This window comes from Cololabis saira, chromosome 21 (genome assembly GCF_033807715.1).
Source record: "Cololabis saira isolate AMF1-May2022 chromosome 21, fColSai1.1, whole genome shotgun sequence".
Lineage (NCBI taxonomy): Eukaryota > Metazoa > Chordata > Actinopteri > Beloniformes > Belonidae > Cololabis > Cololabis saira.
In genome coordinates this window covers 8,907,721-8,932,237 of record NC_084607.1, presented here as the reverse complement: position 1 = coordinate 8,932,237, position 24,517 = coordinate 8,907,721, and the positions used below count along the sequence as shown (strand labels likewise).

At 39.1% G+C, this 24,517-nt stretch overlaps 2 protein-coding genes across 7 annotated transcripts; one reads left to right on the top strand and one right to left on the bottom strand.

Moving 5' to 3' along the window:
• The first annotated feature begins 1,183 nt into the window (after nt 1-1,183).
• On the top strand, nt 1,184-17,830 carry LOC133422035 (uncharacterized). 6 transcript variants are annotated; one of them, XM_061711908.1, is made up of 24 exons: nt 1,184-1,309; nt 2,640-2,681; nt 2,838-2,864; nt 3,441-3,494; nt 3,576-3,608; nt 3,822-3,896; nt 3,991-4,068; nt 4,169-4,198; nt 4,333-4,377; nt 6,131-7,078; nt 8,715-8,777; nt 9,693-9,752; nt 9,890-9,946; nt 11,808-11,861; nt 11,985-12,020; nt 12,124-12,183; nt 12,479-12,529; nt 13,345-13,386; nt 13,552-13,611; nt 14,756-14,830; nt 15,939-15,971; nt 16,249-16,290; nt 16,692-16,745; nt 17,469-17,830. In XM_061711908.1, the coding sequence occupies exons 1-24, from the start codon at nt 1,243-1,245 to the stop codon at nt 17,471-17,473; spliced, it is 2,091 nt and encodes a 696-aa protein (XP_061567892.1). In that variant the 5' UTR covers nt 1,184-1,242; the 3' UTR covers nt 17,474-17,830. The 6 variants fall into 6 exon arrangements, with proteins under 6 accessions (XP_061567892.1, XP_061567893.1, XP_061567894.1 ...); XM_061711909.1 differs by having other exon boundaries at nt 2,640-2,687; nt 9,896-9,946; XM_061711910.1 differs by having other exon boundaries at nt 2,640-2,687; nt 15,945-15,971.
• Nucleotides 17,831-18,504: 674 nt separating this feature from the next.
• On the bottom strand, nt 18,505-24,366 carry LOC133422034 (perforin-1-like). The gene is made up of 5 exons (XM_061711906.1): nt 24,082-24,366; nt 21,081-21,617; nt 19,788-19,926; nt 19,490-19,701; nt 18,505-19,394 (listed from the first exon to the last, which is right to left on the bottom strand). Exons 2-5 carry the CDS (start codon nt 21,611-21,613, stop codon nt 18,539-18,541), a joined length of 1,740 nt encoding a protein of 579 aa, XP_061567890.1. The 5' UTR covers nt 21,614-21,617; nt 24,082-24,366; the 3' UTR covers nt 18,505-18,538.
• Between the last annotated feature and the right edge of the window lie 151 nt (nt 24,367-24,517).

Here is a 24,517-nt window from a genome sequence, read left to right as displayed (position 1 = left end):
AGCGCTCTTCTGTGGAAAACCACACGAAAAACACCTTGAAATATATATTTTTTTATCCATTTACAAAGTTCAGTTGTTACCGAAGCCCATGAAGTCACCAGCAAATATAATTAAGACACATTTACGATGTATTTTCAAATATTTTTTGTTCCAGGATAGTTGAAAAGCATAAAGAGGTTGTGTTTGTGTGCTCTCCGTCACTTCTACACCCTAAAAAGGTCATATATTTGATATTTTGTACAAAAACAGGAACATAAATCAACAGAAGTTAAAGCAGACAAGTTTGTTTGCAGGAAAACCCTGTTAAATACATCTGTCATAAAATAATTAACAGTAAAAATCCAAGACATTATAATTTATCCCAGACCGTGCCACTGAATCTATGTGAGGGAGAATATCTGTGCATGTATGAGTCAGTTTGCTTTATAAATCTGTACATTTCTGTCCCTGAAAACAATATTATTTGTGTATATGTGGCTTTTCGGCGCTGCTGAAGGCATCCCAGTCGCGTGCAGTTTGGGAACTGATTTGCTGCAGACTGATGCAGACTGATGCCGCCCCGAGCTATCAGGCACATGAAGTGGCAGCGACATCAAGCAGACAAACTCCTGCAGAGCCACAAATCCAATGCAGAGACTAATAATATTATGTATTAAAAGCTTCTTTTTGCAAATTGTGTCTATTTGCCTATGAAAAGTATCTTCAACTTTTTCTGGCATAATTATTGTCTGACATTCACGTATATTTTTATTCCCTTTTCTTGTAAAGTCAGAAGCCTTTTCTTTTGAGAACAGTCATGTTTTTGGTCTCATGTTATTTCTTTTCTTATATAAAAGAAACGGTTGTATTTAAATGCAGTAAAACATTCCTGATTAGAGTGATGAATTATCAGAGGCTCTCGAACCATTGGCTCCAATGCAGCATGCACAAACGTTTGCCATGTTTCATGATTTTCTTTGTGCAACATGTCAAGCGTTGAGATCATTTAAGGCTAGATATGAGTTTTCTGAGAAAATGAAAACTCTCAGATCTTCTGTGTGAGCCCAGTCATAAAAGTATGTGTGTTGAGAAGGCAGGACTGGTCAGTGGGAGTGTATCAGAGAGAGGGGAAAAAAAAAAAAAAAAAAAAAAAGAAACGCATATAAAAGAGAGTCAGTTATGCTATAAGTACCAGTTCTGTTTTTGTCCATATGTCCATTGGCTGCTTCTCACCCAGTGCTGCTGTCTTTCTCCTGCTCCATCATGCTGCTCCGAGCGCTGCTTCAGACTTCCCTGATTCTCTGTTTGGCTCAGCAAACCCTGCAAGGCGGTAAGAAACAAGTTTACAACTAAGTTTAGTTGAATTTGATTTAGTTGACCGTGTTTTAGCTTTCCTTTAACACCACATTACGGTAATTATTTGTAATATTTCCCTCTTTTTGATTCCTCTTTAGTATTTTTCAAATATTATATTCAGTTAATCACAAAAAAAACACAAGTTTGTCTGGTTTGACTGCTGCATATTTTATTTTTGAATGAGATCTTTTTCTTTTGAGGGTGGTTGAAAAGGGAAATGATGCAAACAGAGTTTTTTTTGTAACTCTGAATTATAAATGAATTGGATGAAATAGATCAATGCACCCTTAAAAAGCAGTCTGATTTCACAGCTACAGCTTTGATGCATCAGAGTCTTTGATGACATCTCCTCACTCACGTGTTAAATATCACGTCGGTGAGATTGAGGGAGGCGGAGCGCTGAACCGTGCAAGCTTTTGGCTCCGATATCAGTGACACCATCGAGTCACTGTGGTTTCCATTCTCTTATTTCGACAAATCAAAAGCTTGTGATGTCAAGGTGACAGATGGAGGCAAAATCTGACGACAGATTGTGAGAACTGACAAACTCCTCTTTCTCCATCAACTTTCTCCATCAATGGCTGTCTGTGTTTCTGCTAATGCTCACTCAGGCTGCAGTCGCCATGAAACCTTCAAGTGACCTTTTGATCTTTATTATTATTATTATTATTATTATTATTATTATTATTATTATTATTATTATTATTATTATTATTATTATTATTATTATTATTATTATTATTATTATTATTATTATTATTATTATTATTATTATTATTATCTTAAACATTTAGAATTTCATAAAGACTAGTATTTTTAATATTAAAGTATTTTTGAATATTTGACCAATTACACCATTTATGGACATTACTTATTTTCCCAATTTACTGCATAACATATACTATTACAATAAAGGCTATTTTTCTTCTTCTAAACACAATAAAGAACATCCTCCTGCATAAAGTCTGAAATTCATTTGAAATTGCGATTTACCCCAGAACTGACAGCAGAATTTGTTCGATCCTGTCTTGAAAACATCATTCTAACTCTCACTTCTTCATGCAGTATTTCACATTAGTATCCATCCTTATTATTTCTTATTAAGACTGACATTTCCAAGTAGTGGATGGATGTTTGAAAAGTAATTTTTTTTTTGTACCTTGTGCAACTTTTGCACCTGGTACATATTAACATATCTATTTAATGTAATCGTTTTATTTTTTTATTGCCAGAAAAATAAGTAAGAGGGAAAAAGAAATCAATCATGTTTTTACAATAATGATATTATATCTTTACTTTTTCAGGGACTAAACCTCAAAATGTGAACTATGCGAGGATGCTGCCAGGTAAAGGTATACCATTAAATGTTACTTTATTCTAACTTCTTGCATTTTTGACTTTTTTTAAAATAAATAAGTCACGCTGCCAGCAGAACATCAGGATTCTGCAGATGTGAAGCGTGCATGCTTCTTGTTTATGTGTCTCTGATACATGTCTTTCAGGCCCTGGAATCGGAGTCAAACCCGGAGGTCAGTCTCTCTTCCAGCACACATTTATCTGAGGATAAATGATGACACAATTCAGGGGCTAATTTACAAGGAACATCTCAAATAACCATGTCACTCTGTAGCAATAACAATAATATGTGCAATAACTTGAGATGTGCAATATCTGCCAATCTACCTCACACTCCACCTGCTTTTTCTGCACTGTTAACTGTATATACATAAAAGTGATTTTTATACATATCCTGTTTATACATATTTTATACGTATCTTTTGTATTTTTTATATATTTTTTATTGTCTTTTACCCCTCCCCTATATGTGTGTACTGCAACAAATAAGTTTCCCCACTGAGGGAGAAAATAAAGGATATTCTATTCTATTCTAGCACCCAGAGACGTGATTGTAAGCGGGCGTTGCAGATTTACAGGGTGTGCATATTGAATAGTATTGTATCCAACACTTTAACATTTGTTAATTTGGTTTAGTTATTGCATTAGATGGACATATGATGTTTTCATTAGTTGAATATTGTCTTGAAAACAGAAAAGAGGCTGAATAGTGTGGTAAAAAGCAATGTTTTTATATTTTTCAATCACAGGTCCACTCGGCGCCCTGGGGAGCCGGTACGGCACCAAAGCAATGAAGACTGGAAGTATGTTCTCTTTCTACATCGTCTCATAACAGTATTACATAAGATGAGTCAGGTTTGCACTTTTTCTGTTTTACATCTCAGTTGGACGTTATCCTGTGGCCCATCATGGTGTTGGTAAGCAGCAGTCAAAGCTGCTTGTGCATCCGTGAATGCACAAACGATGCAGCATGAATGACGCACTTAGGTTATGCATCATTCATAAAATTAAAAAGTCTCCAAAAACGATATACTTTATTATCCTAACTCATTTGATGTGGCTTATTGTGTAAAAACTTGCTGTTTTTGTTTGTAGAACCTTCTGAAATGTGTTCATTTCATCTCGTTCAGGAGGCTACAGGTCTCTGGGATTAGGAGGGAAAGCAGCGTTGAAGCAGGGTGGATACGTCAACCAGGGACCTTACGGTGAATCATCAAACCCTCACAGCGTTACACACATCTCCTGCGTTCGGTTCTGAACCAATTAACAGTTAAATATACAACATCTCTCTTGTTGCAGGTGCCAACTTGGGTGCAGGAGTGGGACTGGGACATGGCCTTCCAAACGGACTGGGTCTGGGCCATGCAGGGAAACGGGGTAAGAGTGACGAATACAGAGAGATTTCATGCTGAAATTCAGCTAATTATGTTCAGAAATTATTGCAATTAGTGACAAATGCATTTTGGTGACTTTCCAGGTTATGGTAATGGCCACGGCACTCTTCCAGGTATGTGACTAAACAACCTCTCCCGTAACTTATGTGGATCCCAACCTCTCTCTCCTTGAACATGATATAAGGCAGGATGCATCTGTGTCACTCTGGGATGTAAAAATGAAGAAAGCTCTTTGTTTCTTTGCCAGGATACGGAGCTTTTCCAGGCATGACCTATCCTGGAGTACGACAAGGTGAGTGGAAAATCATGTCTCACCTAAAGACCCCAAATGTTGATCATTCTGCTCAATACGAGTATTGCATTGTGTCTCGTAGCCTCTACTACCGACACACACGGCCTTTATCCTTATTAAACAAAGTTGCAAGGGTGCGATTATTTCAATCTAAGGTATCTGCACAGTTTCTCTTTCTTTTTGTCCCAATGCATTGAACTCGGAGCCCTTTATTTGATCATCGCAGAGTGAAGGATGGCTGGGCCAAGGTGTCCTGTGTTTGCTTTTTGTCATCTACGCTTTTATTAAGGAAACACAATCTTATGTAGAACAATCACCAGAGCTGCCTGTAGTCTGTGTTGCTTTATGTCTCAATCAGTTCTGGGTTTTTGCAGTTTGCCTGTGTAAAATTGTTGTCTTGTCATTCCCTGATTTCCTGATGTAAAATTAATGCTGGTTCTTATTTGCACAAAGTCACAAATCTGCACAAACCTGACATAAAGCGATCATCAGTTTCTGTTTGGCGTTGTGTTTGCAGATGAGGTTTCAGCTCGTAGAGTTTCAGCCGGACAGTAAATCTGAGTCGATGCGTGATGAGTAAATAGTGCAGGTTGTTGTTTTACAATATCTGATTTACTAGCCATAGGGTTATTTTCTGAGTCTGTTCAGGCAGGGGTTCCCGCCATTTAGATTTCTTCAATTTTTACTGGTGAAAGGCTGTAAAATATAAGCCTTGGTAATATTCATAAAAACTAAACCAGAAACATGTGCAGGACAGCACTCCAACTAAACAATTTTTACTCTTAAAAAGGTAGAAAGGGTCACAAATTAACAAGCAACTAAACAAACAAGCAAACAAAGGCCCTTAACAACACAATGTAGGACATTTCAGCACAAATAATGTCAATTTAATCACATTGCACTTCAAAATCAAACACTTTTCACTGTAAATTGCTGTTTAAAATAGAAAGTTTTTTTTTTTGTAATACAAATATTGTGAAATTAATTGGAATAAAGTCATGTAATGTCCAATTGTGTGTTTACACAGTTGGACATTCATTTTCAGGATCTACAATGACATTTCCTGCTGTTTATTCCAGACATCAATCGATCAGCAAGTTTCACTAAATCTATAATAGCAGAAATGTTAACAGTTTGCTCTTCTGGAGCCTTCAAGTGTGCGTTAACTCCAAAGGCGGTACAAGCTCTTTGACCGTGGGGTGTCTTTTTTTTATTTTATCATTATACATCTGAGGTTTACAATACATCTTGAACCTGCATACGTAAGAAGTAATTACTTTATTTCTTTTTTCTCACATAATGAACTCTTGACTGAAAAGCTTCTGCTTTCAAGTGACTTTGTTTTGTGTTTCGGTTGTTTGTCTGAATCAGATGTTTTTTTCTTGTGCTTTAACACTAACATATATTTAATGCCACTGACACACTTTGAGCTGTTTCATATATTTCTGTTTTTGCTCTCGTCTCACTGTGTGAATGAGGATAATTGTGTGTGTATTTTCACACTTTTGTATCGTTTCTCTGATGATTCATTTCCTAATTATGGCATTGAATCTGTCCTATGAAACTGGATTAATTACACAGCAAACAGGATCATTTTTTTCCGGTTTGATGTTGAAGTAATTCCATTTATTTATTTATTTATTTATCTATTTATTGTGTGCGTGCTCTGGTGGTTTCAGAGCAGCCTCAGAGAAGCACTGTTGTTTCTGACCCGACAGGAAGGTGTGGATGCATGATGTTATTTTTCTGTCAGGTGTGTCCGCGGCAGATTTGGGTGGACCTGTGATGGCCAGTCTGGGCCAGGCCGGTCAGCATCCTAAGAGAGAACAGAACAGAGGTTTAGGTCACCCGTACGGAAGAGAAGACAAACCACGTGGACTCGAGGTGCCGGGCAGCAGATTCGGTTCCACTGTTCCTGAATTACACACAAGAATTATTGTTGAACGCATATATCCAGACGGTCAGTCACCAAGTCTTACACCAGGACGGCCTCACGATGGTGTGGCTGTTTCACAAGCACAGCCAGAACATGAAACGAGGGGTTTAATGAGTCCTGAAGACACGCTGGCAGCAGGTGATGTGAGGAGAGAACCCCCGGCCGATAAGGACAAGATCAGGACTCTGGGTTCTGCCAGTACCAAAGACTTAGACGTGCCAACGCAACAAAATCAAAAGCCTAAAAAATGCAAATCTCTATGTGAGATCTCTACTGGTTTATTAGATAAACTAAAAATCAGACACCTTGAGTTGGTAGAAGCAGACCCTGAAAGGATTCACAGTTTAGCGCCTGAGCCACATGATGGTGAAGCGACCAGAAATCTCGGACGTCCAAACCCATCAGGACAAAAAGACACAATCCATCATCTTCCTCTTTCACAAGGTCCTGATGTCGGAGGCAAAGTGTTCTCCCCACTGCATGGGGTTTTATCAGCTCCTGGCCTCAGGCGGGACCCCAACGGACCTGCGACCGGGAACCCAGATGGATTTCAGATCGGAGGACTTGAAAATGGAAAGCATGGCTTTGCACCGGTGATCCCTGGGGAAACTCGACCCCAGAGTTTAGACATGACCCCGGCCGGAGAAGGGCCGGAAAGGTTTACTGCACCTGATGCAAAACACCATTCTCAACCTGAGCATGTAATGAGAGATTATAAAGCCCTTCGTATCCCGGGGCAGGCTGGGAGGAATACACAAGCCGCAAGTAAGAGCTCAGCTTTGTCTCTTTCAGCTTTCACACTGTTTTTTTTTATTGCATTTATCTTTTTTGTTCTTTTTTTTGCTCATGCACTCTCAATTAGGGATGGGCGGTATGGACTAAAAAATGTATCACGATAATTTCTGGCATTTATCCCGATAACGATAAAAATGACGAAAAAATACCAATTCCACCTTTGTAACTATAAATCTATCACCACTAACACTGCTCTAAAAGAATACTAAATACTACTACACTACACCAATTAAATTTAATTAATAAAAACCAATTAAATGAGTCCACCTGTACTGCAAAACTGGAATGACTCTTTCTTTCTTTCAGGCTAATTTCTTCCTTCCTTCCTTCCTTCCTTCCTTCCTTCCTTCCTTCCTTCCTTCCTTCCTTCCTTCCTTCCTTCCTTCCTTCCTTCCTTCCTTCCTTCCTTCCTTCCTTCCTTCCTTCCTTCCTTCCTTCCTTCCTTCCTTCCTTCCTTCCTTCCTTCCTTCCTTCCTTACTTCCTTCCTTCCTTCCTGGCTCATTTCTTTCTTTCTTTCTTTCTTTCTTTCTTTCTTTCTTTCTTTCTTTCTTTCTTTCTTTCTTTCTTTCTTTCTTTCTTTCTTTCTTTCTTTCTTTCTTTCTTTCTTTCTTTCTTTCTTTCTTTCTTTCTTTCTTTCTTTCTTTCTTCCTTCCTTCCTTCCTTCCTTCACGTATCATTAACAGGAATTTGTCGTTTTTACCGCGAGATGACAAATTCCCATTCCTACTCTCAATCACCTTAATATACAGTTTGACCTTTATTTCTCTTGCTTGATCTAGCGCATCTTTCTTTTTTTTTCTCTTTGTAATTAGATTCTTTTCCAAAAGGTCTCTCCAAATGTAAATTTTAGTAATTTACCTAATTTCTATTTGACATAAATGGTACTGTCCTTAATCAGTGTCAACAAATATTTGAGGTTTTGTCTGTTTGTTCCTAACTTTCTTAAAGTTTTTAATGGCTTGATTCATCCGTGTCATAGTGCCTTTCTGATTATGTGTATGTATTGTCTTAACCTTTCCACTGGTGCCTCATGTCTTGTTTTCATGCCTTGTTTGCGGTGCAGCTCTTGAAGTCAGCACACACCACACACACTTCAACATTTCACTACATTGTAAGCTGAGACAAAGTTTGCTTCTGGTAGAAAAAGCTGCTTAATGTCTTATTTTATTTAATCCTTCAACAATCTACCTCCGTCATTCAGCTCCGAACCTGCAGGACCTTCAGCAGCTCACGGATGAGAGCGAGAGGAATCTCTAATCTCCCTGACTCTTTTAATTATCTCTATGTTTGTATTCAAATCTGACCTATTTATGCTTTATTACCCTTTCATGTCACTCTGCATTTGTTAGCTCTGCCTCTTCAAGTGGATTTCAGTCGGTTCAGCATTTGGATTTCAGGATTTGTTCCAGGAACCTTAAAACATCACAATTTCAACAAAGATAACAGAATGTTATGGTCTCACATGTCCCTTCACAGCTTCAAACCCATTAACCTCACCCACAGCATCTTGTTGCAATCTCCAAATGAGATCAGAACAGTTTGGAGCAGCTCCAGCCGAAGCAGGTTTGAAATATTGACGGTAAATTATCATTCCTTCCCCTACAGGTCATAACGGCGGAGGAGGAAACTACCTGGGGGCCAACATGGGCAACGGGGGCTACGGACCAGGTTGTGGCAAATCCAAACATTACACACTTTTATAAGAGTAACGCTACTTTTCAGGAGACGGAGGCACTGATGGAGATGAAACATGACCTGTAGTCAGTGCTCGAGTTGTAAAAAGAAATCAGGGGGGATGGTGGATTTTATCATATGGGGACAGATAATTTGTGCTGATTACAAATAATATAATATATTACAAATAATAGCAGTGACCAAAACACCTGCAGAAATACTGCAGGAATGACATAGCAGCAGTTAAATGCAGCCTTCTGTAAGCTTTAAATATCCACTGGGCTTACATCAAATACATCAAAACACAACAATAAAAAACAGTTTTCTGAACTTATCAATATGACTCTGTCCTTCACAGGATAAGTAAAATGGATCACAGCAAAAACTCAAAATCTTAACAAGAATATTTGTCTTATTTCTAGTTAAAATGTCTCATTTTAGTAAAAAAAATCTCATTACACTTAAAACAAGACTCATCACTGTAAAAAACAACAATTTTCACCTGTTTCAAGTAGATTTTCACTTGAAATAAGTAGAAAAATCTGCTAGTGGAACAAGATTTTTTTGCTTGTAATAAGAAGATAAATCCCACTGGCAGATTTTCCTACTTATTTCAAGTGAAAATGTACTTGAAACAGGTGAAAATTGTCAAATAAGTTATTTTTCTGGTGTTATTTTTCTGGTGATGACTCTAAATGTTGAAATAGCAGTAAAACCACATTCATTGATGAAATGACATAAGGGATGGAAAGGAGGGATGGCAGTTTTACAGGGGGGATGATTTGGACCGTTTTTATTTCAGGGGGGGATGATTTTGACCGTTTTTATTTCGGGGGGGATGCCATCCCCCCTCATCCCCCCTCAACTCCAGTACTGCCTGTAGTAAAGTGTCCTGTGTTGTGTGTGCAGGCCTGGGACAGGGCCTGGGACAGGGCCCGTACCTGGGCGGTGCAGCCGGAAAACTTGGAGGTGCGTATATGGATTAGTCGGGGAGGCGAGGATGAGGGTCCGTGTGGATTTTTTTAATCCCTTCCTGTTAGTTAACCACGCCGTGACCCTCTCTTTCTCTCTCTCTCATTCTCATTAAAATGAATTTGAACTGTAAGGTGCAGCTGGACTTGGACAGGGTGGGTATCCCCACGGTGTCGGAGGGAAGACGAACGGTGAGTCTGCTGAATTATTTCCACTTACGACCGTCCACCATCCTGTGTGGCTTTTTATTTCTCACCACATGAAACTTAAAGCGCCAGATGTACATTTGGAGGCCTTTTATGTACTTACTGGGTTACATGACAGCTTTGATGAGACCTGATAAAAGAACTGGGTGACATCCGTGATTTGTCAAATAAAATAAAAGGCCACAGCATAATAAGGAGATCATTTGAGTCTGGTTTGAATACACGTCTGTGTTATTCGTGACGGGGTTTCTGCCTCTTTCCAGGCGTAACCGTGGCGCCTGAGGTCAATATAATACATGATGATATTCTGGGAGAGGGTCTTTTTGTCAGGCTCAACACAAATGCTTATCTGACTGTGATGACTAGTCTTCCGTTACCATGGTAACCTATGCACATATGCCACGTTCAAGTGTTCATTTTATTAGCCCTTTTAATTTAACAAGGGCCAATCCCAATACACCCCCTACCTTCTTCCACTAGCCCTACTTTCTACCACTAGCCCTCCCTCACTATCACTACCCCTAAAAAAGAAGGGACAGATTTTAGGGCACTTGAAATCTTCCCAGGGTCCTGTCCCAATACTCCCCCTACTTCTACTTTCAGCACCACCCCTAAAATCAGGAAACTGAGAGCCAAAAGCTGTTTTAATTTCAGCTGTAGCGCTGTTAATATGCCACTTTATTAATTTAATATTTTTTCAGGCGTAAAAGTAACCGTTACGATCCCCAACCTGGGCTCAGTTTATCCAAATAACGCCTGTTAAGAAATTTGATCTGATGTTTTCGGAGATGAGAAGCAGCAGCCGGAGTACAGACGTGATCGCCAGGTCAACCTGCGCCGTCGTCCCGGGGAGAAACCTGCAGCTCTGTGGAGAATTACCTCTGGCTGAAATAAATCATTTAGGAAGATAAATGTTGGTTTAATAGATGAAATCTAACAGTTGTAGCTACGCCTGTTAAGAAATTTGCTCCGAAAATGTCGGGATTTCTGCCTGCCGGCTCGGGAGCTGATTTATGGTTCCGCGTTAAATCGACACAGAGCCTACGGCGTAGGGTACGGCGTACGGCGCGCGTCGCCGCGTAACCTACACCGTAGGCTCTGCGTTGGTGTAACGTGGAACCATAAATCAGCCTTTATTCTGGCGAGGTTTGAAAAAGACTTCACAACAACGGGCAAACGAGTGATTATGTACATTCACTGAGTAAATATTATGAAAGTAAAATATATATTTCTCGCTAGAAATGTAATCAAAACGCATTTTTATGCAGAAACTAACTCAAAATATTGATTTTACTCACTAAAAAATAAGAAATGTCGGCCATGTTTTTTTTTTTATTCAGTCTGCAAATGACGACGAAAAGCACTCTGGGAAATTTTTCTGGGCCTAGTTCCCCTAGAGTGCATCCGAAAACCCTTGATCCGTAGGGACAGATTCATAGTCACTACCCTCGTTTTCTTCACTACCCCTAGGTGAAAAGAGGAATTGGGACACCACTACCCTCACGGGAACGCGCAAAATTTAGGGATAGGGATGAAAAGTAGGGGTAGTGGGAATATTGGGACAGGGCCCAAGTGTGGAGGACGAGAACTTTTCCTTTACGAAGTCCGTTCTCAGACCTTTTCATTGTTGTTTGGTCGGCGGCGGGTCCTCCTGCAGACTGAGAAGGAAAATCAGCTGCTACTCCTACTTTGCCTTGTAAACTAATAATTTCCCTGTGAGCGCTCTCTTCAGCTCACAATGAACATCAAGTCTTTCTCTACCGCGGTTATATCTCGCCAGCTAGGTTTCATGAGACAAAAGCGGTTCATTCTTTGTGCTGAATGTTTCTAATATGTTTCATCACAGGCTATCATGACGGCGCGGCGGGATTCCACGGTGTTGCTGCGGGCAATGGCTTTGGTGAGAGGCAGCTTGTCGGTGCAAGTGCCAAGAAACTGAGATTCATGCACTGAAATTGTTTTCAATGACATATTCTCCATCACGGCTGTCTCTGTCTCCACTCATTTGACCTTCTCTCAACAGGTTATGGTAATGGTTACGGCGACGGTTTAGGAGCTGGTGAGTGCTGTCTGATAAATGAATAAAAAGGGGGATAAAAGGGGGGAAAGTCAGACTTCTTAGCTCTTATCCATAATTAGTGCTAATAAGAACTATGTTTCAGACCTCGGTTACCCTGCAGAGTTAGCCGATGTGGCTGAGAACAAAGCAGGAAAGAGTAAAGGTAACAATACCTGCTGAAAACCTCTAACAGGTGATGGCACTAGCTCGTAGATGCTTAACCTGTCATATATACATTTAGGTGTGTATATATGGCATCGTGAGAAATGAGAGGCCTTCTGCTACGGTTGCATATCCACTGGTGCAGCTATCGTGTTTGAAAGAAACTGACCAGTTTCATCTGGTGGTTTCTGAGTTCCTGCTCCCATAGATGCTTTAAATATTACTACATTTGAAGGTTTACTATTAACCGGTTCATTAATGAGCAGTACTTGATCCATGTCTCTTCTTTTTTTTAGCCCTTGGGAATGGAAATGGAGCCTATAATGGACATCCCCAGGGGGGATACGGTAAGTGTGAGCAAGAAGAGGGTTAAGAGAGTCTGCTGATATGTGTGGTTGTCAGACGGCGTCAAAACTAATCAGCACAGGCAAGAATGCAATAACGAACGAGGGAGAAATACATTTATATCAATTTTAAAAAGCACCAAAACACCTGAGTGCCCTAGCTTGCTCTTAAAATCTAAAGTTTTCCATGTTAGGGGGATTGTTTATTCTAAATTGGCTGCAGGGACAGGGATTTTTTAGGGTTTTCTTATATACAGGACTGTCTCAGAAAATTAGAATATTTTGATTTTCTGTAATGCAATTACAAAAACAGAAATGTCATATATTCTGGATTCATTACAAATCAACTGAAATATTGCAAGCCTTTTATTATTTTAATATTGCTGATCATGGTTTACAGCTTAAGAAAACTCAAATATCCTATCTCAAAAAATTAGAATATTCTGGGAATCTTAATCTTAAACTGTAAGCCATAATCAGCAACATTAAAATAATAAAAGTCTTGCAATATTTCAGTCGATTCGTATTGAATCCAGAATGTATGACATTTTAGTTTTTTTAATTGCATTACAGAAAATAAAGAACTTTATCACAATATTCTAATTTTCTGAGACAACCCTGTATGTGTTGCCATGGTGATGGATTGACAACCTGTCAGATTGTTGCATCGAAATCTGCCCACAGTTCAGAGCCTCGACCAGGGTAAAACTGCCAAAAGTAGTCCAGATTAGACCCCGATCTGTCTTTTATCCAGCAACGATGGCACCGTCTGAATACCGTCTTCTAAGTCTGAAACCTCTTTTTCGTCTGTGTTTCAGGAGCACTTGGAGCAGGACTGGACCCAGCTGGTGGCAAATATGGTGCGCTGCTGACGTGACCTCCTCCTTCTGACACACGATTAGTCAGGCTTCTGCCAGTGTGGCTTTCCATGCATGAGTCAGACTCGAACTATAGGCAGATATCAGAAAGTTGGGGTTGTATGAGTCAGTCTGACCAAAGTGTTGGTTTTTTTCCCTTGTGAGCAGGTGGTGCAGCAGGGCAAGGTCCTTATGGTAATGCCCCTATGATTCCTGCCGGACTGGAAGGTAGGACTTTGATTTGATTTGATTTGATTTATTTTATTTTTGTACATGTAAAAAAAAAAAAAAAAGAAACAACACTTCATGAGAAGTTTAAGAAAAAAACAACAAAACAAAGAATTTCATCCTTTAAAACTTGCTATTTTGACACACTGTACTCACACGGCTAAGTAACAGTATTATTATTATTATTATTATTAGAATTATTACTATTACTATTATTAATAATAATAATAATAATAATAATAATAATAATAATAATAATAATAATTATTATTATTATTATTATTATTATATACTGTAATTATACTCACACACATACTTATACATGCATATAAGTATACATACATACATACATACATACATACTTATACATACATACACATAGTTGAATATTTTCTATATATTTGTACACACATGCCCATATAAATATTTATATAATATACTTATTTACACTATATATATATATATATATATATATATATATATATATATATATATATATATATATATATATATATATATATATATATATATATATATATATATATATATATAAACATATATATATATATATATATATATATATATATATATATATATATATATATATATATATATATATATATATATATATAATTTTCTGCCCATTTCTGTACATAAATATACACAGATCTACCCATTCACCCACTAGTGTTATCTACAGGCCCCTAAAGGCCGCTAAAACCCTTCCTCTTTGTACCTCGTGAGAATCATGTTTTTATATTTGTTTTTAAACTGGTTAATGTTTGAACATGTGCAACCCTGATCATTGTCAGCAAGGGCTACAAAAGCATGGACAACCAAATCAATCTCAGTGTTTAATTCGTCACCACTACATCTACAAGCATTACAGTTTACAAAGATAACAAACTGATCAGGACTTAATGTCATCATGTTTGTCTTGAATTAGTTTCCCTTGGGAGAAATGTGTCATGGATATAGGAAGGTTGCTGTATGGACACATGGAAACATGAAACCAACTGTTAAAAGAAACATATTTCAACAGCAAAATAGCAACAAGTCATGTGTTTTGACATCCTGTCAGTGTATAACAGCATCACAGCTGCCACCACGGTTTGAGCTGATATCTAACAGTTTATGTCTTTAGGTGATGTCGGCTATCCGTTTGGCTCTCAGCCGCTCAGCCTCGTTGCTGAAGGTGCCAAAACCGCCAGCAAATACGGTGAGAATGAGAATGACTGTGAGGTGTGAGACGTTCTGCATCATGGAAAATGTGCAGTTATTGTGGGGTGTAAGGTTGTTGATTTTTGTGGCTCTAGTGGCCTTTATTTAAAGTGTAGAGAGGAAGGGTGTAGAGAGACAGAATGGGGACAACATGCAGCAAAGGGCCGCAGGCCGGGACTCGAACCTGCGACTGCTGCAGGAGGACCGTAGCCTCAGTACACGGGCCGCTTGTATTGGCAGAAATATATGCCACTAGAAACTGAATTTGAATAATTTATATTTGAATTTGAATTGCTCAACTTGAATAATTACATTAAAAAACTGAATCTGAATCACATAATTTGAATTTGTATTGTTTAATTTGAATCATTGCATTCAAAAACTGAATCTACATTCAGTTCTCACAATTCAAATTCAGTTCTTGCAATTCAATTTCAATTTCACTGTGCCAGACATCCGGGTCTTCCGGAGGAAGAGCAATCGAGTGCAGAAATTTTTCTACAAAACGGCAAGATATAAATCTACACTTTTTACACAGAATGGAGAAAACACAATAGGTTTCGAAATATCTAGCTCCCATTGGTTGTTTATATCGTTGAAAGAAAATAGAGGTTATAGTAGGCTACGTGAAAAGGAGTTCTTTGTATCTGCGCTCGATTGCTCTTCCTCCGAAAGACCCGGATGTCTGGCACAGTGAAATTGAAATTGAATTGCAAGAACTGAATTTGAATTGTGAGAACTGAATGTAGATTCAGTTTTTCAATGCAGTGATTCAAATTAAACAATACAAATTCAAATTATGTGATTCCGATTCAGTTCTTTAATGCAATTATTCAAGTTGAGCAATTCAAATTCAAACATAAATTACTCAAATTCAGTTTCTAGTGGCATATATTTCTGCCCATACGCTTGCTTTAACCTCTGTAGCCCCTTGTTGTTTTTAACCACTTCACTCTGATAGAGGTTAAAACCACTTCTGACAATCAGTTGATTTTATCAGCCTGCAGAGAAGTTCAGACGCTGATATTTCTGATACCGTGTGTTGCATCGGTCTGTGTCTCTGAGCTTGTCAGCAGAAGCTCATTGAGGGTTTTGTGTTGTTTCAGGAGCAGCTGCAGGATACGGAGGTCACCAACCAGGTGGATTTGCAATCACACTTTCACACACCCCCCCCAAAAAACTCATGCACAAAGTGACATGCACAAATGTCAAGTCCCACGCGCCTCCACACGTTGCTTTCCACTCACAGTTGCATGAGCGTGAAAATCATTGAAACGCTCCTAGTATTTGTGCAGAAGCGGAGCTCCTGCCTCTCGGCTTCGCACGGCTGCTGCATTTGATGCACATAATCACAGCATGAATGTCTCCTGTTTTTCTAACGAATGTATTTTTAAACTTCTGTTTCTCTTTGCAAAGGTTATGGTGCACAGCAGCTCGGAGTAGCTCATGATGGCTTGGGTAAGCCAGAAAACCCGACACTTCCTCTTTCGTGACGCCCTTCTGAATGTGTTTCTGGTGATCTCATGTGTCACATCTGCTTGCACGATGACACAACGAGCTCAAGGTTTTCGCCGCGCTGCAGATTAGCCTTCTTTTCTAATCGTGTCATAGTTCCAGTAAAAGTGTACTTTAAAAAAACCCAGCTGTCGTTAGAGATGAGCTTTGAGTTCACAATTTCTTCCTTGTACTTGCTCTAAACCATCACTTTCATTTTCAAGTGCTTTCGTGATAAAAGCATGCATTATGGCTGGTATTCCACTTCAGTTCCTCTAATACGAGCCCTAACCCTTTCTCCTAAAACCTAATCTATCTGTCAAACCTTGTTTCCTTTTTAACGCTGATTGTTTTAACGTTCGCAGGAGAGCATAACGGCAAATATGGGATGAACGGCGGTCACGGTAACGGGTATAAAGGTGAGACCTGAGGCAGCGTTACAACCAGAACGTCAGGATTCAGTGTCACGTCACTACCTCAGTTGTATTTTCTTTATCGACTTTACTGTCACTATTTTACTCTTACATACTGTTAGCATTTCATAACTTCATAGAAGGGTTCGGGTCAAAACTGTGGCAGCGAACCATAAAGTGAGCGACATGATCTGCCTTTATACTTTATATATATATTTATACTTTATACTATAGTTTTACAGGTTCAAGGTTCCTTAAAAAAACAATTTCCTTAGATCTGACCAATATTGATAGATCTAAAATCCGTCTGAACGTTTCAAATTTGACCTGGAACAGTCTCGATTTGCAAAAACTTACAACACCTCAAATTAAAATTAAAAAAAAAAAGGTTTTTTTTCTTTTAGGGAAAAGTCATAACATTTCAGGCTAAAAAAACACTGTTTCTGGTACTTTTACTGCTGTTAAATGTCAAAATGGGGCCAATGTGACCCCAGCAGCATATACGGGTTAAAGAGGTTGACTAACTCTGAAACTCAGACTTGTATAGATGGACAAAATTTGCTGATTCTTTCTGTCGGACAAGAATAATTAGGTTTTCTAAATATCTGTGTGTGACCCGTCATTCATCAGCTGATGTTAAAATCAGGGACTCTTTTTGTGTGGCAGGATCTCCCTGCAGACGAGTTTGTGTGTGTAATCTCTGTGTTTCACCTCCATGTCTTTAACCAGGTTAAATCATCAGACACGGATCTCTTCAAGTGGATCATCGCCTTAATGTTTTCATTGTAATGCTTTTTTTTGTTTGTTTAAAAACATATTTGATCCTGTTGTGCATTCTGTTTCTGTATTGACTTATTTGTCTTGAGCATCCTGTATTGCCGTGTACGTGGACAGTTGTTACTTGTCTGTTTTTATTTTGTTTGTACGAATCCTGCTGTACGCCATCTGTTTAATTCGATTCTGCCCAAAGATGATGAAAAATAGACATAAAGAGCAAGAAATGTGTGACAGTGTTTAAAAAGAAAAAAGAAATCACGATTTGCTTTGTGATTTGACTGTTTTTAATCCAATAAATTATAATGTCAAATGATGTTAAATAGAAGCCTCTGAGTGAAAACATTAGACCTGATTTGTAGATGAACACTTTGTTCTTTATAAGGGGATACAATGACACCTCCAACAACACACAGGAAGCTTTACCACTTCCTCTTTCATTTCTCAAGGCTGCAGAATCTAAACCGAGCCACATCAGAATAACCAAAGGCAAAGGACTGAGATCAAGTATCAAACATTACATTTAGTTCAGATGCTTTTATTCTGGATACATAAACAAGTTGCAAACACACAGACTGATGCGATCAAAGACGGTTACTACAATAATATTCTTAAGAATGAATAAGAATGTATAATTATAATTATAATTATTTATTTGGTAGGGACATCACAATTACATAGGACAAACCAAATGCACTGTTTGAGTGTTTTAGCATACATGCTAATTTGCAACACTTGTCCACAGGAAGCTTTTAAAAAAGTACAGACAATAAAATACAATAAAATTAGAGGATGACATAAGATATAAAGCAAAGACAACATTCAAGAGCAGAACCAGACCTGACCTATTCATTAATGAGACAGCTTTGGTTATAATGATTATATATATGCTATAAATGTTGAACTGACCATTGAGTACACATGAGAAAACATTAACATTAACGATAAAGCCCTTTTCTCAAAGTCAATACACGATTAAATGAATTTATATAGATTAAAAAAATAAGATGAACAGATGTGTCGGCTCATTCAGTCAGACTCTGGTTGCTTGGAGACCTTGTTTCATCTACAAACACTCCCATCTTCACCAGGACAGGCTTTGGGATGCGATGAGCATGGCGGGACACGTACAGGCTCCTCAGACTTTGACTCATAGGCAAAGCTTTATACTCCGTGCAAAAATCTCCGCCGAGATTCGGAGCACATTTCACTTCCCATTTGAAGTAAAACCGGCCGTGCTGCAGAACGCACAGATCCTCCTTAACTCCGGCCGACAGGACCTGCTCACAGTCTCCCAGCAGGTCGTCGTCCCAGTTGTTGTCCTGATCCCAAACCTCAAACCGCACCTTCTTCCCCGAGGACAGGTCCTGGGCGCCCAGGTCGACCACCGTGGCCCAGTGAGGGTCGTTGTTGTTGTTAATGACGCGAGAACGTTGGACCAATTGATTGTCGAAAAGCACCTTCACGTAGCCGTCCGTGGCCGAGGAGTGGTCCCCCCAGAGCCCGGTAGCCCTCTGCACCGTTATGATGACCCGGGCCATGCCCTTGCGAGTCGGGCAGCAGTCCTGGTTCACGGCAGGTTCGTTGTGGCATTGGCAGACGCAGGAGTCTTGTCGGTCACTCCGAACGCCGGCCCGACATTTGTCGCTGCAGTTCCTCAACAGGCCCTTCTCCAGGATGTAGTGGCTGATGGCTAAGCGCAGGTTCTTCCTGGCAGGGCTGTTGAGAGGCAGTAGTTCATGGAGCGACTCCAGGGAGTACGAGACTATGTCTGGATTCTGCGGCAGCGTGTTCAGCCACTCCTTGTAGGCCTCTGGGTTTTTGTTTGCAGAGAAGAGGAGATCCGGCTCGGTGGTGTGGCCCCCTTTTATTTCCGTGAACCTGTTGAGGAGAGAGTTCAACATCTAAATCCAGGCTGGCTTTTTTTATTTTTGAGGCCGAAATCGGTTCATTCGTGATGTGCTGATGTGCTGTACCTGTCACTAAAGAGGTCTGAGAAAGACTTCTTATTGTCCATCTTGTTAGAGTCCCCCTTGCAATGCTTTGCATCGGATTTCATATTGACTTTGATGCTTACGGAGGCCTCGGCTTCCAGGCACATCTGAACCTCCTCCGCGCTGAGGCCCTGCAGGCTGGCCTCACACTGGCGGATGCTGGTCACCGACACAACGCCTCCCCCCAGCTTCACCTGGGGTGGCACATTCAAACACATTCTGGCTACTGTTTCTCTTATATCCCCTTTTTTATCCCCAAATGTTGGCTGCTTTGACTCACCTTGGTGATGTAATGGGTGCCGAAGTTGTCGATGAGCTTGTAGAATCGCTGCTTGAATTCGGGGCTGTAGACTTTGGGAAGCTGCTTCACTGCTTTGAGAAATTCCTTGTGCAGCTTGGGGGTGCCCGACACTCTGTAGCTGTTTCCAGAAACACGAGAAAAAAGACCATCACAATTATTGTAGACAGTTAATCTCCTGAGACCCTGCGTTCTCGTATGAGGACATTACATTTCTGCTGTTCTGCGCCATAATACTTCATTTGTACGAACATTGACCCATTGTCCTCATCAGGGACCCCCGCCTGCACCATCTAGTGGTCTCATAATGAAATTACACTAATTCGGGAAAAAACAAGATGGCTGGGATCTCAATGAAAGTCTTCTATGGCAGCTCCCGACAGAAATATGGACAAGGAAAAAATCCTAACCTAATTTTATGATTGAAACTAGTATATTTATGTACAATAACGTCTGCAGCTTCACATGGCATGATTTTTTGATATATTTGAGTAATATTAGCAAGCTACAACGTCTGTAAACATGAAGTACTCGTTTGAGGACATCAGGTCTATCTTCACTGCAAATACGTAAATTCTTTCCAAGAACATTTGTCTTTATTTCTTGCCTAAATGTCCAATTTCTAGTCAAAATAAGTCTCATTACACTTAAAATACTTGTTTTTAGATTTCCATTTGTTTAAAGCACATTTTCACTAGAAATAAGTAGAATAATCTGCCAGTGGAGCACGTTTTTATTTCCTTGTAATAGGAAATAAACAATTGAAAATGATATAAAAATATAAATGATATAGAGATATAACCTAATACCCATGTTTTTACTCTGTAGCACTTTATTTCATTCAAAATGCTGAGTATATTGCAAATAAAATGTATCATATTTTTATTATTAGAACCTGACCAGGATGTGCACGGACGCAGGGCAGGACCAAGAAAGGGAAATAGAGTTTTGGTGGTTTTTGAGATAACTACTTATTGTAGAAAGCTAAAATTTCATTTTTAGGTTATTTGGGTCCTCCTGATCCCAAATAGCAAGGAAAAAATGTATATGCAAAAATAAACCCATTGTCCTCATGTGAGGCCATTGGATTTGACATAGTTCAACAGCACATAGAAAGCAAAAATTTAATTTCAACAAAAATTAGGTTCTACTGATCCCAAATAGTAAGGAGAATTTCTAAAAAATGCACATCAAACAAAACCCCGGGTCTCAGGAGGTTTGGGACCATGTGCGGAGGGGGGAAAAAAACCTTAATTGAAAGTCCTCACTTCTTACCTGTAGTACTCACAGGAGATGCTGTTGCTTGTGAAGCTGAACTTGTCATTCTTGCTTTTCTCCATGGAGTAACCAGCCAGCTTGGAGTTGGTGCCAGCCAGCATCACAGAGCTGCCTTTTTCCTTGACTTCTACATCAAGACTTGTCTTCCAGTTGTTTTCCACAGAAGAAGAGCTGGAAGTGACCAGGGACTCGCTGGACTTGTGAAGTTTGGAGGCCACCTTGGCGCTGCAGGACTGTTTGGCCCTCCAGTCCACCACTGACAGAGGCAGCTTCTGTTTCTTGTTCTCCAGATAAGGGTTGCTGCACAGGGTGCACGTCTTATCCTTGCGTTTCCACGTATTCATGTTCAACACGAAAGCCCCCTTACGCTCCAGCTTGGTGATATCGAAGCCCTCGCCAGCTAAATTGGAGCCTGGAGCAAAGTCGGCCTCTTGGCACTGTTTGGGTGTCCCCTCTGTGCAGGACTGGTACGTGCACGGAGGGAGGTGGAGCAGGAGGCCGACACACACGTACAAACTCAACAGGAACATGTTGCTGTTGAGGTAGGTTAATAAGAAAAAAGCAAAAAAAAAAATAGAAGGGCATTAACACATGATGCGTAAAATTAGGCTTTGGTAATTTTAGGGGGTTTTGAAAAGAAAAAAAGAGAATATTTGTTGTCATATCCACGATACTAAATTAAGGTTTAAGAACGGTCAAAACATGAAGAAACACCATTATCTTTAATGAATCTATATTTTTCTCAATTGAAAACGCAGGAAACACCCAAGTAAAAGGAACATTTTGTATCATGTCATATCATTTCTGAAACAAAGGTCCCCTGAATTAATCACACATAACGAGAGGATTTGACAAGTCTTTGTCAAAGAGTTTTAGTTTGAGCCGTAACTCTGCACTTCGACGCCCCTGAGGATTTTTATTACCATTTCAGTTGGGAGGGATTTAGAAAATAAAATATCCCACACATGCTGGAACACATATGTAAACATATGATGGTTTCTTTTAATAAAATTTAAATAAAATTTTAATTTTAGATGGGATTATCCAGGATCTAAGAATAATCTTTTTATTTATTTATATATATATATATATATATATATATATATATATATATATATATATATATATATATATATATATATATATATATATATATATATATATATATATATATATATATATATATAAATAAATATGTATTATATTATATTTATAAATATTATAAATATTTATTTATATATATATATATATATATATATATATATATATATAAATAAATAAATAAAAGAAACAATCATATGTTTACATATGATTGTTTACATCTATATCTATATATATCTAAGAATCTAAGAATGATCTTAATGTGCATTATCACGTGCACCTCAAATCCTGGATAATCACATTTAAAATTTAAAATACATAATTTTTGAGAAAAATTAAGAAATTAGTACCATGAATTTATTCAACAGGTTAAACTTTGTTTTTGTTAGAATTATTGATTTTACCTGAATATTTATCAGTCATACTTTCAAAGACGCATATCAGTCCAGATGTTGATGGTGCTGACCCGCGCACGGCGCTTCAGGTTTGATCAGACAGATAATGACTTAAACGACACATTTCTGCTCTCCACATGTTAATCAACACGCCAAGGTCATCGTTTATATTTACTGGCTCCGTGTTCATGACATTACGAGCACTTTATTCAGAGTTAAACTTGGTGGCTAATTAAGAAGCTGCAGGCGTCCACGTTTCCAGTGAAACGTTCGTTGCATTCATGATTAAACTCAGGTGAAGTTCTCTGTCAATCTAAACTCTTCTCAAATCTCAACCTGTAATATTTAACCACGGGGAAGTGGATTTGGTTGTTTTTGTTGTTTCTTTGGACAGTTTTCCCTCTTCAGGAACAGATGGAGCCTCCCTTCTTTTTAGTGACCGCCGTGAACCCTCCACCCAGGCTCGTTGCTCGTCTTACATCCATCAGGCTCTTGACACCTTTTGACTTTTAGTCGAGGTAAAGTCTCTTATTTTCTAGTCATTTTTAACTGGAGCAGATTAAAATCCTACCCACCATGATACCTGGATTGACTTACTTTATCCTGCAGATTCTCTTCTTGCACAAAAATACAGCATTTCAAAGTTACCAGAACCAGTGATCTCTCACGTTTCCACAGCTAACAGTTTGAACACGTGCTTGTAAATAACACCGTCTTGCCTTATAATTGTGCAAACATCGTTGGCTCAAAATCCAGCGGCCACAAAGATGATTAATGATGCTGGAGTTGTGCTGTTTCTGCCCTCTCACACATTAAAGGACCATCAGACAATAAATATTTTTGCCAAAAAGGAAGGTTCTCTGCAAATATTGATAACTGGATTCTTATCGATATTGCTTTAGTAGCAACACAGTGGATAAGTGTTAATAAATAAATAATAATTAATGTAAATCGACACATGTGGCCCATGACATGCTTCAGATTTCGACCACTTGGGGTATTTGAGACATAAGTCACAACATGAAATAGAAAGATCTCAATAATTACCCCTTAAATAGGCATGTTATGTGTCATGAAATGTCTCACAACACACCAATTTAGCTATTTCTCCACCATTTACTGCTGCTGAATAGTACCTTACTCAATATTTAAGATCTTAATAGATGTTAACAGGAGTTTTTCTATCGCAAACCAGATTGTAAAGCTTTTCATATTAAGCACAGGTTACTGTAGATGATCTGAACTGTAGATGCATTACATAAATCTACTTAATGTTGCCTCATGGTGAAGTCTTCGCGGTTGCTCTAATTCTGTGTTTGTGGTCGACCTTTAAGAGATATCATTATCGTCCGCTGCCCTCCGTGAGTCTGCTGGTTTTAACTCTTTCTCAACAGTTTAGAAACCTACATTGAATCCAGTTTAAATGTAAAAGTACTTGAGTCCGTGCAACTGCTTCAACCAGACTGCTCTGTGTGGCGGTTGTTGTTCTCGGTTGTACTTACGACACAGCCGCTTGCCGAAAGCTTAAAAGCCCTGCTCCCACGACGGTATCAGAAGGAAACTACCACCAGGGTCAGTGTGATGCAAAGTTGTCCCCCGACAGCGTTTGAGAAGATAACCAAACAACTATGTCACTCAACACATCAGAAGAGACTCGCCGACCTCGAGCCACTGAATTTGTGAAACTGACTGCTGTGAGCGTGACTATCTTTGCATGAGGGTTGAAGACTAAGGAAAGCAGCGCAGGAGGTGGTTAAGGGGTGAGGTGTCGGTGGTCTCCAGCAGAGCAGGGGGGTGGGGGGGATCTCTGACTAATTTACTTCTGAATCTGAGCTCCATTTCTGAGCTGGAAATACCTGAAATTGAAACCACAAGGTCCACTTTCCAGGTAGAGAGGAACTCCAGACCTTCACACACGCCTACCATTTCTCTGAAGTG